A 16266-nucleotide genomic window follows, 5' to 3' on the forward strand; every position below is an offset into this window, starting at 1 on the left:
ACTCCAGATTTAATCCCATTTATTTCCCCCCACTGAAACTCTCTTACCCCCTTCAGCTTTGTTTCGCTTAGAGCCAGGACATCCAACTTCTTTTCATTCATAACATCAGCAATCATCTGTTTCTTGTCATCCGCACTACATCCACGCACATTTAAACAACCCAGTTTTATAAAGTTTTTCTTCTTCTCTTTTTTAGTAAATGTATACAGGAGAAGGGGTTACTAGCCCATTGCTCCCGGCATTTTAGTCGCCTCATACGACACGCATGGCTTACGGAGGAAAGATTCTTTTCCACTTCCCCATGGACAATAGAAGAAATAAAAAAGAACAAGAGCTATTTAGAATAAGGAGAAAAACCTAGATGTATGTATATATATATATGCATGTGCGTGTCTGTGAAGTGTGACCAAAGTGTAAGTAGGAGTAGCAAGATATCCCTGTTATCTAGCGTGTTTATGAGACAGAAAAAGAAAACCAGCAATCCTACCATCATGCAAAACAGTTACAGGTTTTTGTTTCACAGTCATCTGGCAGGACGGTAGTACTTCCCTGGGTGGTTGCTGTCTACCAACCTACTACATGAATATTACGGATTGCAAAAAAGATTTAGGAGTTCTGGTTAGCAGTAATCTGAAACCAAGACAACAGTGCATAAGTGTTCACAATAAAGCTAATAGAATCCTTGGCTTCATATCAAGAAGCATAAATAATAGGAGTCCTCAGGTTGTTCTTCAACTCTATACATCCTTGGTTAGGCCTCATTTAGATTATGCTGCACAGTTTTGGTCACCGTATTACAGAATGGATATAAATGCTCTGGAAAATGTACAAAGGAGGATGACAAAGTTGATCCCATGTATCAGAAACCTTCCCTATGAGGATAGACTAAGGGCCCTGAATCTGCTCTCTCTAGAAAGACGTAGAATTAGGGGGGATATGATTGAGGTGTATAAATGGAAGACAGGAATAAATAAAGGGGATGTAAATAGTGTGCTGAAAATATCTAGCCTAGACAGGACTCGCAGCAATGGTTTTTAAGTTGGAAAAATTCAGATTCAGGAAGGATATAGGAAAGTACTGGTTTGGTAACAGAGTTGTGGACGAGTGGAACAAACTCCCAAGTACAGTTATAGGGGCCAGAACGTTGTGTAGCTTTAAAAATAGGTTGGATAAATACACGAGTGGATGTGGGTGGGTGTGAGTTGGACCTGATAGCTTGTGCTACCAAGTCGGTTGCCGTGTTTCTCCCTTAAGTCAATGTGACCTGACTAGGTTGGGTGCATTGTCTTAAGCCGGTAGGAGACTTGGACCTGCCTCGCATGGGCCAGTAGGCCTGCTGCAGTGTTCCTTCGTTCTTATGTTAACTAAGAGGGTCATCTGAAATGCAATGCTAAGGCATTTTTGGAAAGCCAGCTAGAGAATGAACTATCTTTGGATAACTTACCTTAGTGAGAAATGGCTTGTGTTATTAAAGAAAAAAAAAAAAGCCAGTTATGCTAAGTAGCTTGAACTAATGTCCTGGGACCTATATCACCTCTAATAAATATGTCCTAGTGTTTGCTTATGTTTTTTTCTAGACTAACTTGTTGCTATTTATTACCACGGTTTATATCAGCTTGAACTGATGAGCATAAATACAGTATTGTCATGCACTTACAGTTAATACTTCTTCTAAATCCCTTTTTATTATTTCCAAATTTGGTGGATGATTGTAGCATTCTGCATAAGACTGTACAAACTTGTCCAAAGACAGACAACACAATGGCTCATTCCAAAGAAGATGTCGTGCCTTTAGCATCACTTCATGTACATAACCACGATCAACTAGGTTTACAATGGGTTCATCTCCACCATCAACCATCTGAAATGCAAGAGGAATATTACATTACTGGGTTAGTGCTAAACTTTTAGGGCATTTACAGCACCTGGGGAATGAAATCAGTAATTTGGTTTTATTCAAGGAAGAGGGTAGCTCCAATTCCCTGGATCAGGAGAACTTCAGCATCAAGGTACTTCCTTTGAAGGGTGCATAAGAAAAATGGGTTAAGATACATACGAGGCACTTGGAAAATAACAGCAGAATTCTGATTTTATATTCATGGTGAAGTGCTAAACCTGTAGGTATACGTTTTTTTTTTTTATTATTATTACCTAGCAAGCACATAGGAGCCATGACAACTCCATTAATACTTGACTCAACCTCACCTGCTGGCAGGGTTTCCTAAAGTAACCTAGTGTCAAGAAAATGCCATATTTGCCATGACAATTTTTCCTGCGTATGTGAATGTAAACATTTAAATTTTACCCAACACGTATACTCAAATTCCTTAATCAGAAAATTATAACTACCAACCTTAACATGATTTCTTAATTTTCCTATGAGCTCTTCCAGAGAATTTGATCCATAATGGTCAGGTTTGAGGGAATATCCATAGTAACGTGTGAACACTTGAGTAAGGGCAGAGATTCTAATTGCTTGATGTGGAGCGCCTTTAACAACAGCGCTAACCTGGTCCCCCAGTACCTTTATACGTTCACGTTCCACAAGCTGCAGTTGCTTCTCACCATCTTCATCATCATCATACACCTGAAAGTATCCAAGTTAATATACCTCAACCTTAAGAAAGTAAAATTTTTATCTTTTCCTAAACTTAATTTTTTGAATTGATAATTGTACTGTGTTCACATGAATAAACATGGTACTGGAACAGCATTATGTAAATTATTAATCTGGCACTAAATCCAACTTAACCTTGCTAAATTTTATATAAAGGCTTAATCCTAGTTAAAATTACCACAAATTTAATTATGACAAATCATTTCAGAGAGGGGTTAAAAGGGAGGAAGATGGGTGGAATGGGGAGAAGGGTATGAGAAAGAAAAAGGACTACTTAATGTGCTGCTTTATAATTAACTTAGGACTGTCAAATTCTTAATGCCCCCGGATGAACCCGGCCACCGTGCCAGCCCCCCCACCAGACGACCCCGGCCACTGTGCCGGCCCCCCCACCGGACGACCCTGGCCACCATGCCCCCCCGGATGACCCCGGCCACCGTGCCGCCGCCCCCACCGGACGACCCCGGCCACCGTGCTGCCCCCCCACCGGACGACCCCGGCCACCGTGCTGCCCCCCCACCGGACGACCCCGGCCACCGTGCTGCCCCCCCACCGGACGACCCCGGCCACCGTGCTGCCCCCCCACCGGACGACCCCGGCCACCGTGCTGCCCCCCCACCGGACGACCCCGGCCACCGTGCTGCCCCCCACCGGACAACCCCGGCCACCGTGCCGGGCCTCCCCCACTGGACGACCCCGGCCACCGTGCTGGGCCCCTCACCAGATGACCCCGGCCATCATGCCGAGCCACCCCCACCAGACCCCGGCCACCGTGCCGGCCCCCAACCAGACGACCCCGGCCACCGTGCCGGCCCCCAACCAGACGACCCCGGCCACCGTGCCGGCCCCCAACCAGACGACCCTGGCCACCATGTTGACCTGGGACGGCCCAACCAGAAATGCCGACCTGGGACGGCCCAACCAGAAATGCCGACCTGGGACGGCCCAACCAGAAATGCCGACCTGGGACGGCCCAACCAGAAATGCCGACCCGGTACACCCCTTCCACCACCAGGATGACTACCTGGTACACCCCTTCCACCACCAGGATGACTACCTGGTACACCCCTTCCACCACCAGGATGACTACCTGGTACACCCCTTCCACCACCAGGATGACTACCTGGTACACCCCTCCACCACCAGGATGACTACCTGGTACACCCCTCCACCACCAGGATGACTACCTGGTACACCCCTCCACCACCAGGATGACTACCTGGTACACCCCTCCACCACCAGGATGACTACCTGGTACACCCCTCCACCACCAGGATGACTACCTGGTACACCCCTCCACCACCAGGATGACTACCTGGTACACCCCTCCACCACCAGGATGACTACCTGGTACACCCCTCCACCACCAGGATGACTACCTGGTACACCCCTCCACCACCAGGATGACTACCTGGTACACCCCTCCACCACCAGGATGACTACCTGGTACACCCCTCCACCACCAGGATGACTACCTGGTACACCCCTCCACCACCAGGATGACTACCTGGTACACCCCTCCACCACCAGGATGACTACCTGGTACACCCCTCCACCACCAGGATGACTACCTGGTACACCCCTCCACCACCAGGATGACTACCTGGTACACCCCTCCACCACCAGGATGACTACCTGGTACACCCCTCCACCACCAGGATGACTACCTGGTACACCCCTCCACCACCAGGATGACTACCTGGTACACCCCTCCACCACCAGGATGACTACCTGGTACACCCCTCCACCACCAGGATGACTACCTGGTACACCCCTCCACCACCAGGATGACTACCTGGTACACCCCTCCACCACCAGGATGACTACCTGGTACACCCCTCCACCACCAGGATGACTACCTGGTACACCCCTCCACCCCAGGATGACTCCACCACCAGGATGACTACCTGGTACACCCCTCCACCACCAGGATGACTACCTGGTACACCCCTCCACCACCAGGATGACTACCTGGTACACCCCTCCACCACCAGGATGACTACCTGGTACACCCCTCCACCAGGATGACTACCTGGTACACCCCTCCACCACCAGGAGGGGTGTACTCTTCGGGGAAGCCCAGTGGCGAGAGGCGTGACTCTCACCACTGGGGTCCAGGGTTCGAAACCCGGAAGTACTAGAAAAAAAAAATATGGAAACTGTAGGCCAGTGGCGAGAGGTGCGACTCTCACCGCTGGTGTCCAGGGTACGAGAACCAGACGAACTATGATTCTACCACCAGGATGATGACCCGGCACACCCCGCAACCAGGATGGTGACCCGGCACATCCCCCCCAACCAGGATGTCGACCCGGCACCCCCCCAACCAGGATGTCGACCCGGCACCCCCCAACCAGGATGATGACCCGGCACATCCCCCAACCAGGATGACGACCCGGCACATCCCCCAACCAGGATGATGACCCGGCACATCCCCCAACCAGGATGATGACCCGGCACATCCCCCAACCAGGATGATGACCCGGCACATCCCCCAACCAGGATGATGACCCGGCACATCCCCAACCAGGATGACGACCCGGCACACCCCCCCGCAACCAGGATGACGACCCAGCACACCCCCCCAACCAGGATGACGACCAGGCACACCCCCCAACCAGGATGACCCGGCACACCCCCAACCAGGATAATGACCTGGCATGACCTAAGCCACTATGTGACCCAAGGCTGTCGTGGGTAACCATCCACTTACTCGCATGGACCAACTCTTCTGGTAGATACCCTCTTGCTTGCATGGCCAAGTTCCTTGGGTATACCTTTACCTTTGATGAGTTCTGCATCTTTCTACTCCCAGAGCCTGGCCATGGGCCAGGCTCATCTGGTGCTACCCTGGTCAACGAGAATGCTGCTACTGGTGGTCTGCTGACCCCCAAATCCATCACAGCCTGGTGATCTGGCACCTGGTGAAGCTATTTGCCCAGTTTCCTCTTGAAGACTTATTTGTCCCAGCAGTGGTTGATATCTTCTGGTAAAATGTTTAATAATCAGGAGCTATGGATATTGATAGTGTTCCCTTTAAGAACAAAAAGTTGCACTACTGTGACTGGAACAATACACAAATAACCTGTGCATGGGAGACAGAAGCTTATGACGAACCATTAGTCGTAGAAGTAAAGTGAAGCAACTTCCTAGACTTACTCCACTTTACATCTATGACTACCACTCCATTACCACTACTATTGCCTCCCTTCACCCCTTTCTGTCTACTGTGCCACTAAAACTACTCCCCTACTTTCTAATACTTCTACTGGTACTACTTCCACTACCAGCATTAACTGCTTCTGCTACTACTTTCTTCCTCTGTCCCATCCCAGTGTCCCCTTGCCTACATACACTGACTTACGTGTTAGTGTTACTTGTAAATGATCCAAGTTGGACCAAAATGTCATAAGCCTCTCTCTCCTATATGTAGGTTATTTGTGCAGTGTTCCCTTATTAATATGCCCACTACACTTCTGCATTTCACCGGGTTTATTTTGTGCTTCCATCTCACTCCAGTATGTTATGCAAGTGGGCAGATTTGGTACCAAGCCCTCAAGTACTTTCCAGGTATATATTATCACGTATCTCTCTCCTCTGATCCAGCAAGTACGTAGTATTTAAGATAAGCCATTCATGTAACTGAAATGCTTTATTGGCTCTATGTGGGCCATAAATGATCTATTTGTTCCAACTCTGATATTTCTCCTGCCCTGAATGGGGCTGTCAACACTGAGCAATATTACAAATGAGGGAGCACTAGCAATTTGGAAAGTGTCACTAATGGAATGGTTTCCCTTGTTTTGAAGGTTTTCATTACCCACCTCATCATCCTCCTGGCTGTTGTGACCTTTGTATTATTGTGTTCTTTGAAAGAAAGGTTAGCTGACAATCATTCCCAAGTTTTTCATGTGTTCCTTTCATTCTATTTGACGATCCTCTTGAGTTTTGTATACAGCGTTCCTTTTAAGTTCTTCAGTCTTTCCATACCTAAGCAACTGGAACTTACTACCACTGTTCTCTGCTGCCCACTGAAAAAACACCACTTACATCTTCCTGCAATTTTTCAGTGTCTTCTACCAAAGTGACTTTCATGCTTATTTTAGTGTCATGTCATATGAATCAACTCCTCAGGTAGCTACCCATTTCCCAGTAATTTTTACTTAGTACAAATGGAAATTGGTCTGTAAACCTATTTTTTCACCACTTCTCACAATTTTTTCTTTACAAATTTGATTTTTTTCAGGAATGAAACCCCTTGTTATGAGAGCATTTTCTGTACAGCTTTTTTTCCCCCCAAGGTATCAATAGGTACATCAATATCTTATACTTAACATTGAAGTTTTCTTACACAGGCTACGACATTCCAACAGAATTGGTTTTTCAACATTATTTTCCAAGGAAGGGAAGAGTAACTAATTAGCTGAATAAGAGAACTTGACCAGCATCAAAGCAACTCCATGTATAAAATTTTACAAGTGAAAGGAAATCAAAGGAAATGAATTTTCACATTACCTGTAAGATGTCCGGAATAGCTTCAAAGAGCTCAATGAGCTTACTGAAGCCATAATCTGCTACTCTACACTGTCTTCCAAAGTGATGATGGTAAGCAGGTATAAATCTATTGAACTGCATCTTGCACTGCGGAGAGTGACGCAACAGCTCCACCACTTCTGCTGCAAATTGCCGAGTTCTTTCAATTTCTTCTGGAGTTTGTTCTCGCTTGGGAATGGCTATTGTAGTTTCCATGCCAGATCTGGTGACAATCACAGTAGTTTCACTCACTTCAGCTAAAAGATCTTCGACATCACATACACCGTAATCTACGACATTCCATGGTCTTGTAAGAGCTTTCTCATAAGCACTGGGAAAGACTTCTAGAGTTATGGCTTTAGTGGGTTGACCCTTGAGAACTCTTAAAAGATCAGAAGAAAAGCGTTTAATTTGAGCCTTATGGGCTAGAGTGAGTATACGTTTGTTTCCATCTCCCAATACTTGGATGATGTGAGGAAGAGCATCAAAAAGATCAGCAAGCTTAGTGAATCCATAGTCGGCAACTCTACACTGTCGTCCAAAGTGGTGATGATAGGCAGGAATAAAGCGAGAAAATGGGAGCCGACAATGGGGGAAAGTTTTAAGAAGGTCCACGAGCTCGCGTGAGAACAGTGCTAGTTGTCCTACTAGAGGAGGACTTATGCATCGAGCTAACTCTTCTGCCTCATCAGTTACTTTGTTCTCTACCCACTGAATGTATTTAAAACCAACAGCAGCTGTCAATATACATACACCTGGCAGACAAGAGACCAGGTGCTCAAGGGGTACCCCATCCTCATATTCTTCAAGTGGACCAATTTGTGCTTGATAGCATTCAACCAAGCTAGCTAATGGAAGAGATCCTGAATGAGACTGCAACAAAGAGTGAATACTGGCAGCCAATGCTCGCAATGTCATGTTGACATTTGGTAGGCTGGCATTCTGATCACGCTCTGCCCATCCAATAGTCTCATCTGGGCCAAGACTGTGTTCCTTACAATACCTAGAAATATTTCCTTCAATTTCATCAGCAGATTCAGTTAATACTGGTGAATGAATATGTCGAAACTCAGGATGTAAAGACACCATTCTCCCAGTACTGTTATCGGAAACTGTAATTATATCTCTCATATTATACATTTCTGATACTCCTATGGTTTCATGAAATCTTTTTTCATAAAGTTCACGGAACTTAAACAGAGGAAGTTTCTTCCCAGGAACTTCATGGAGAAGGGCAATAACTTTAGACCTGAAGGAGAGAGTTAATGTGTGTTAAAAGAAGGTGCGTGTGCCTGTGCTAAAAGAATCTTTCAATATTACAATTAAAATTAATATTTAACAAGAAACTAACATACCTCTTCAATTCTGGGGAAGGTTGATTGTGATTGACGTACGAGATGATTATTCGTTTAGCACCAATCTTTTTGCGATGTAACTGAGAAATAGCATATTGTGCATCTTGCTGTGATGGAACACGCAAAGTTGCAGCCAAATTCCCGTCTGATTGCACAAACACTGAGACATGTAATACCTGGAAGAGGGTTAAGAACATAAGAAATAAGGAACACTGCAGTAGGCCTAGTGGCCCATGCGAGGCAGGTCCAATTCTCCCACCAGCTTAAGCCAATGCCTTAGCCTAGTCAGGTCAGCCACATTCACTTAAGAGGAGCATGGCATGCAAAGAAATGAGGAATACGAGGAATATATAATGAGAAATGCTCATGCCAAAATCAAAATTTTTTTTTTTTATTTCCCTGTGTGGTATACAAACTGTAGTTCCCACAAAGAAAGCCACTAACAGCAACGATGGCGATGTTTCGCCAGCCAGTGACCTTTCTCCAGTCCAACAGAAAGAATAAATATGGGAAGTGGAGAACATCGGTAAGTAGCCTATATACCGTTTAGAAGGAAACTTTATCGTTATAGTTATCCCTGCTGTTTTGCTGTTATGTTTTCCTAGTACTGTTTTTTTTTCTTACTGTTTTACGTGTCGTGGGCTCCACGCTGGTGCTGCGTACTCTACGATGGGACTAAAAACGAAAGGTTGATGAATGAGAGACTTATGTGACACTTGGGTACCTTCACTGGGGAAACGTTTTGCCCCTACCCCCCTCCCAGTGGTTTTTATCAGAGAAAACGCTGGAAGATGTGAAGAGTGTGAGGTAATCAGTCCCTGGAGGTGATGTCTTCAGTCCATAAAATATAAACGACTTAGAAATACTGTGTCAAACTTCAACTAAGAGTCGTCATTCTCCCATATGTTGACTTGTCCTCGCCTAATTGCTGTTGCATGGGTCGATTCATAGCTCCTGGCCATAGCTCGTGTATGTGTGTGCATTCTCTCACTGCTGCTGTTTGCATGTGTGAAATACAATCTCAGACTACATTTCAGACAGTCATATCTATGTCGAAGTATTTTCCTGAGTGCTTTTCTTTTCATTGGATTAAAGAATTGTACAGTACAATACTTAATTTCACATTTTTGTAGTAGTTTCAACTACAGTAAACACTTTGTATTAGTAAAAAAAAAGTTAGCTATTCATTTAATTTCTTTTAATACTAGGTCCATCCCCCACTGAAGTCAGGTGGCCTGACAAAGAAAACATTTTCCCTGTCATTGTCTTACCAGATGGGTGCTGACATCACAGTTCAGATGACCCTTAAACAAACATCCTCTCCCCACCCCATCCCACCTCCAGGACTCCCAGTCTGGCTAACCAGTTACCCTGAATCCTTTCATAAATGTCTTCCTCCTCACACTCCAACAATATGTCAAAAACTACTTTCTCCATTACTACCTAACATTCACAGAAGCCTGTTGGATGTCTAAGCCCTTAACACCTAAAGCTTCCTTTGCTCCCTCCCTCCAACCTTTCCTAGGACAATCCCTACCCCTCCTTCCCTCCACCCCAGATTTATATGACCTAGTCATCATTTTTCTCCAGCCTGTTTAAATATCCAAACTGGCTCAACTTCAGATTCCTGAATAATACTTTTTGTAACTCCCCATGTCCTCCTAATCTCCAAACTCTATATTCTCTGCACAACATTCACACCTCACATTGCCCTCAAACACCACACCTTTACTGCCTCCCACTTCCTCCTTGCTGCAACACTCAATACTCATGCTTTACTCTCAATAAATATGTTAAACCACAGCAACATCAAGCATCCCTAAGTGCTACTTTTACTGGAAAATAATCTCGTTCTCTCCTACATACCCTAACTTGCCTCATTATGCAAAAGCTCTTTACTACTTTAAGTAACCAGCCACCTATTCCATAAATTAGCAACATCTGCCACATTGCTCCCTTGTCCACCCTATCATATATCTTTTCTAAATCCATATATGCTTTTTATACCTTTGACAAGTTTCGAGAGTTTCTGCACCAAGGGCCCAGTCCTGGGCAAGGCTTTGTTTGGTCAACTAGGCTGCTGCTGCTGGCCCACATATCCATCACAGCCTGGTTGATCTACAACTTGCTGGAGACTTGTCTAGTTTTTGTTCATTTAACCCTTAAACTGTCCATACGTAGATCTATGTTCATGTGTGGGGGGCTCCAAACGTAGACCAACATTTTATTTTTCATTAATTCAAATTTGGTGTGAAAGGCCTGAGTTGCCTAGACAGGAAAGAATGGGTCTGTGCACTCAGTGTGCGCAGTATGAAAAAATCTGGGACCACTTAGTACCTTGTGGGAACACCAGTTCAATTGAGTGCCAGCTAGAGCAAATAGCATGGCAAACACCAGTGATTTACTGATGTCATGTCATTAACATATTAAGAGGAAAGTAAAAATACGTTAGATAAATACACGATTGGGTGTGGGTGGGTGCGAGTTAGACCTGACTAGCTTGTGCCACTAGGTCAGATGCCATACTCCTCCTTTCAGTGGATGTGACCTGACTTGGTGGGTCATTGGTCTAAGCCAGGAGGTGACATGGACTTGACATGCATGGGCCAGTAGGCCTGCTACAGTGTTCCTTCTTATGTTCTAATGTATCCAGCTGGCTGGCTTTGGCTGTGTCTGTGTCTGTATCTATCTATATATATGTCTCACATGTACTGTACTCATAAGTACAATTATACATAACGTAAATTACCTAGGATAACCCAAAAATTCCAGGCCAAGTGCTATACAGTGTTTGTAAATACAAGAAAAATAAACATGACCACACACAGAGGACAAAGACACAAGCTGAACTTGACAGACATAAGCAGAGCTAGGCAGACAGACAGATGTACAGACAAGCAGACATACTGAGAGAGAGACGTTTGTGTGCAAGAGTAAAAACATATAAAGGCAAGGTTCCCCCCTCCAGCAACGTACATTCATCAAATGTCACTTGTTATCCGACGCTTGTCGTAACACCATTATTCAAGGAGTTTCATATTATACTCCAGGTGCACACAGAAGACTGACAGACAGATAAGCTGAACTAGACAGACAGACAGATATACAAAGACATGTTTGTGTGCAAGAGTAAAAATACATAAAGGCAAGGTTCCCTCCAGCAGTGCACATTCATCAAATGTCACTGGCTGTCACTTATCTGACCCTTGCCATAACACCATTATTCAAGAAGTTTCATACTCTAGCATGTCTACAACATTGCTGGGACCTATAAATACTTTGTACACAATGTATATTTCTAGACAATGGTCAATGAGCAAGGCATGTGAAAGTGTTCACCTGTCAGTGTGATTGTTACTACATATTTGAGTACTATTTCAGTGTCAGAACAAAGACTGGCTATGAACTCAAGAACTGTTTTAAAGTGTAATTATCAGAACATAAAAATTATACAAATTAAAATAAAAACTAGAAAAAAAAGGTAAATTGGCAACACTTCTGCAAGCAGCAGGAATGGATGTTGCTGTCAGGTGAGCATCCAGAGTCAACTTCGTGGTCTTATATCTCGGTAAGCACTGGTCCTAAATTTTTTTTTTGGTCTTACACCACAAAAAATTGCCCTCTTTAATTAAAAAATTTAATTTTTTTATTTTTCAAAATATTCGGAACGCCAAGCAGGTGAATGTAGATCTATGTTTGGACAGTTTAAGGGTTAAATACTGTTTAGTTATGCATTTCAATGTAATGGCTATACATCCCCTTTCCTTCCTTAACTCTTAAACTGTCCAAACGTAATTCTACGTTTGCACCGCTAGTGCCCCAAACATATATCTACTTTTTACATTTGAAAGCATGTAAATAAAAGAAATCTACATTTGGAGAGCTAGCGGTAAAAACAAGTCTGTCGTCTCCCACCAAGGCAGGGTGACCCAAAAAGAAAATCCCCAAAAAGAAAATACTATCATCATCATTTAACTCTTTCACCTCATACATAATCACTGTCTTTGCAGAAGCAAAGGTCCCATAAACCATTTGTCTCCATTCACTCCTATCCAACATGCTCATGCACGCTTAAGAAATCCAAGTCCCCTCGCCCACAAAACCTCCTTTACTCCCTCCCTCCAACCTTTTTGAGGGCGACCTCTACTCAGCCTTCCTTTCCCTACAGATTTATACGTTCTCAAAGTCATTCTATTTTGCTCCATTCTTTAAATGACCAAACCACTGCAACAACCCCTCTTCAGCCCTCTGACTAATACTTTTACTAACTCCACACCTCCTAATTAAAACACTACTAATTCTCTGCATAATATTTACACAACACATTGCCCTTAGACACAACATCTCCACTGCCTCCAGCCACCTCCTCGCTGCACCATTTACAACCCAAGCTTCACACCCATGTAAGTTGGTACCACTATACTTTCGTACATTCCCTTCTTTGCCTCCATGGATGACTTTTTTTTATCTCCACAGATACCTCAATGCACCACTCGCCTTTTTTCTTTCATCAATTCTATGGTTAACCCCATCCTTCATAAAACCATCCGCTGACAAGTCAACTCCCACATATCAAAACATTCACTTCTTCCATACTCCCTTTCTCCAATGTGATATCCAATTTTTCTTTATCTAAATCATTTGATACCCTCATCACCTTACTCTTATCTATATTAACTTTCAACTTTTTACCTTTACACACCTGCACAAAGTCGTCCACTAACCTCTGCAACTTTTCTTTAGAATCTCCCATAAGTACAGTATCAGCAAAAAGTAACTGTCAACTCCCATTTCGTATTTGACTCCCCATAATTTAATCCCACCCCTCTCCCCAACACCCTAGCATTTACTTCTTTTACAACCCCATCTATAAATATATTTTATCATGGTAACATCACTCATCCCTGTCTAAGACCTACTTTTACCCATTTCCCTATAATTCTTAAGACATTTTCCACCCTTTTATTTCATACAAAAACTACACACATTTTCTGCCAATCCTTAGGTACCTTGCCCTTTCATGCATATACTGAACAATGCACTAACCACTCAAAAGCTATATGCAACCTGCTTTTAAAGATGTTACACCTTCCCATCTAATTCAAGAAATCACAGTCTCCCAATACACTCAACAATTGTTTTTAATTAAATAACAAAAAGGCACAATACCGTGACTGGAACGATACACAAATAACCCGCACATAAAAGGCAGAAGCTTACGACGACGTTTCGGTCCGACTTGGACCATTGACAAAGTCACACTAACAGAGGAGGAGCAGGACGGCTATATATAGGCAGGAAGAGGTGGAGGTAGTAGTAGTGGTAGTAGTAGTGGTGGTAGTAGTACAAGAATTGTATATAATACCGACAGGATGAAATGATGAAACGTCTACGGTGGGGATGCCCGGGTGTTGTGCATGTGTCATTTCATCCTGTCGGTATTATATACAATTCTTGTACTACTACCACCACTACTACTACCTCCACCTCTTCCTGCCTATATATAGCCGTCCTGCTCCTCCTCTGTTAGTGTGACTTTGTCAATGGTCCAAGTCGGACCGAAACGTCGTCGTAAGCTTCTGTCTTTTATGTGCGGGTTATTTGTGTATTGTTTTTAATTGTTAAGTCCATTTGTTCCCTAGGTATTATCACTCCAAAATTCTTAACCACAGCAAAATTTGTTGATAAAACCTATCCCACACTTTCAGCTCTTTTCATATATCACTGCTATATTGTTAACCCTTTGACTGTTGCAACCCCAAATCCTGAAGTGTCTCCTGGTGTCACAAAATATTTTGGAGAGAAAAAAAAATTATTATTTTTACTTATGAAATAATAAGAGAATCTTTTCTTGATGATGACACCAAAAGTACGAAATTTGATAGAAAACTTATGGAATTACGCTCTCGCAAGGTTAGCGACCTCGGCGACATTTACTCATCGGCAATTTCGCCCACTTTAAGCCCCATTTTCGACCAATTCTGTTCCAGTTACCAAAATTCATAGCTATTTATTTAGAACTCAACTTGTTCTATCGACTGAGTACAAGAAACTGCCCATTTACTGATTTCAACTACTCAATAAAGTGGTCAGAAATTGGCAATTTGGCCAATTTCATGAAAATTAAAAACTGTCAGTTTCAAAATAGGATCCAGAATGAACAATGGAGACATTCCTGGCACTAAAATAAGATTTTCTCTGTTTATCAGTCACGTCTGCAGGCCCCTGAAATAATACTCTTGCTTTCTCTTGAATTTTTATTCACACAAAAAATAGAATATTTACTATTATGCAGACTACTGCAATATTGTAATAATTTTATAAATAACATGAACCCATTTGTGACTGCGTATTAGAATGGCCAGTTGGACATTTATTGGACAATGACATTCGTTTACTCTTGAACATCGGCAAAAATCGAACATTTCTGCCACTTTGAGCTCCATTTCAAGATCCTTTTCAGAGTAAAACCAATCAAAATCACTTCTTTCTATAATGTGTTTTCCATTCTATCAAATGAGACCAAGAAAACAGGAATACAACCATAAATACTATACAAAAATACACCTCAAAGTCAGCGTTTTAATCCAAAAACACGGTCAGAGGTTTTTCTCATTATGCACCGCTTGCTGCAGGATTTTTTTTTATATTGCGCACACTGACCACACAGACCCATTCTCTCACATGTGGGCCTATCAGTTTTTTCCTGCACGATTTGAAGGCGCTAGAATTTTTGTGTATATACATCAAGCACATTGGCTCGTAAGACATATATACGACCGAAATGGTCAAAGGGTTAAGAACCTTTCATATGCCAACTTTCTCCCTTACCACCCTCTTTACTTTGTCATTTCACCAATCACTCCTCTTTCCTCCTGCACCTATTACTACTGCTGCATACACTAACACCATTCTTAAATCTACCCTATACCTCCTTGACCCTCATCTCATTACCTATACTTTCTGTAGACTACATGTCTCCCAACAGCCAGCAGACAATGCCAGGAGTGAAAACAGGCTTATGAAGAAATTTCATAAAATGTAAAATTCTTCTTCTTCTTCTTTCAACGTATCAGCCGTATCCCACTGAGGCAGGGTGGCCCAAAAGGAAAAACGAAAGTTCCTCCTTTTAAATTTAGTAATATATACAGAAGGGGTTACTAGCCCCTTGCTCCCAGCATTTAAGTCACCTCTTACGACATGCATGACTTACGGAGGAAGAATTCTGTTCCACTTCCCCATGGAGATAAGAGGAAATAAACAAGAACTAGAAAGAAAATAGCAGAAATCCCAGAGGGAAGTGTATATGTACGTGTAGTGTGACCTAAGAGTAAGTAGAAGTAGCAAGACATACCTGAAATCTTGCATGTTTATAAGACAGAAAAAAGGACACCAGCAATCCTACCATCATGTAAAACAATTACAGGCTTTTGTTTTACACTCACTTGGCAGGACGGTAGTACCTCCCTGGGCAGTTGCCGTCTACCAACCTACTACCTACAAAATGTACAATACTATAATACAGGCATATTTATCTTTCAAGGAAATATGTTAGGAAATACTGTATCAAGAACATATGATATGTGCTGTTCTAAAAATATGTTAGGAAATACTGTATCAAGAACATATGATATGTGCTGTTCTAAATATGGGCAGGTTTTGCAGGATCTAAGGTGATACTTGAAGTGTAGAAATGTAACCCCAAAATTAAGAATTCACTCGCACGATAATCTTAATGAGCAAACAATGAAACCAGTGGCT

General features: G+C 43.2%; 1 protein-coding gene across 8 annotated transcripts in view; it reads right to left on the bottom strand.

The window, feature by feature from the left end:
• Nucleotides 1-16266, bottom strand: part of Marf1 (meiosis regulator and mRNA stability factor 1-like protein) — a 113573-nt gene that overhangs the window by 49523 nt on the left and 47784 nt on the right. For 7 of the 8 annotated variants that reach the window (XM_070100661.1, XM_070100660.1, XM_070100658.1 and 4 more), the window contains exons 14-17: nt 8506-8681; nt 7133-8399; nt 2354-2587; nt 1658-1861 (exon numbers count right to left, since the gene is read on the bottom strand). In XM_070100661.1, coding sequence (XP_069956762.1) covers nt 1658-1861; nt 2354-2587; nt 7133-8399; nt 8506-8681 — 1881 coding nt within the window. The remainder of the gene's footprint in view (nt 1-1657; nt 1862-2353; nt 2588-7132; nt 8400-8505; nt 8682-16266) is intronic. The other variant, XM_070100664.1, reaches the window with a different exon arrangement.

Source organism: Cherax quadricarinatus, chromosome 74 (genome assembly GCF_038502225.1).
Source record: "Cherax quadricarinatus isolate ZL_2023a chromosome 74, ASM3850222v1, whole genome shotgun sequence".
Lineage (NCBI taxonomy): Eukaryota > Metazoa > Arthropoda > Malacostraca > Decapoda > Parastacidae > Cherax > Cherax quadricarinatus.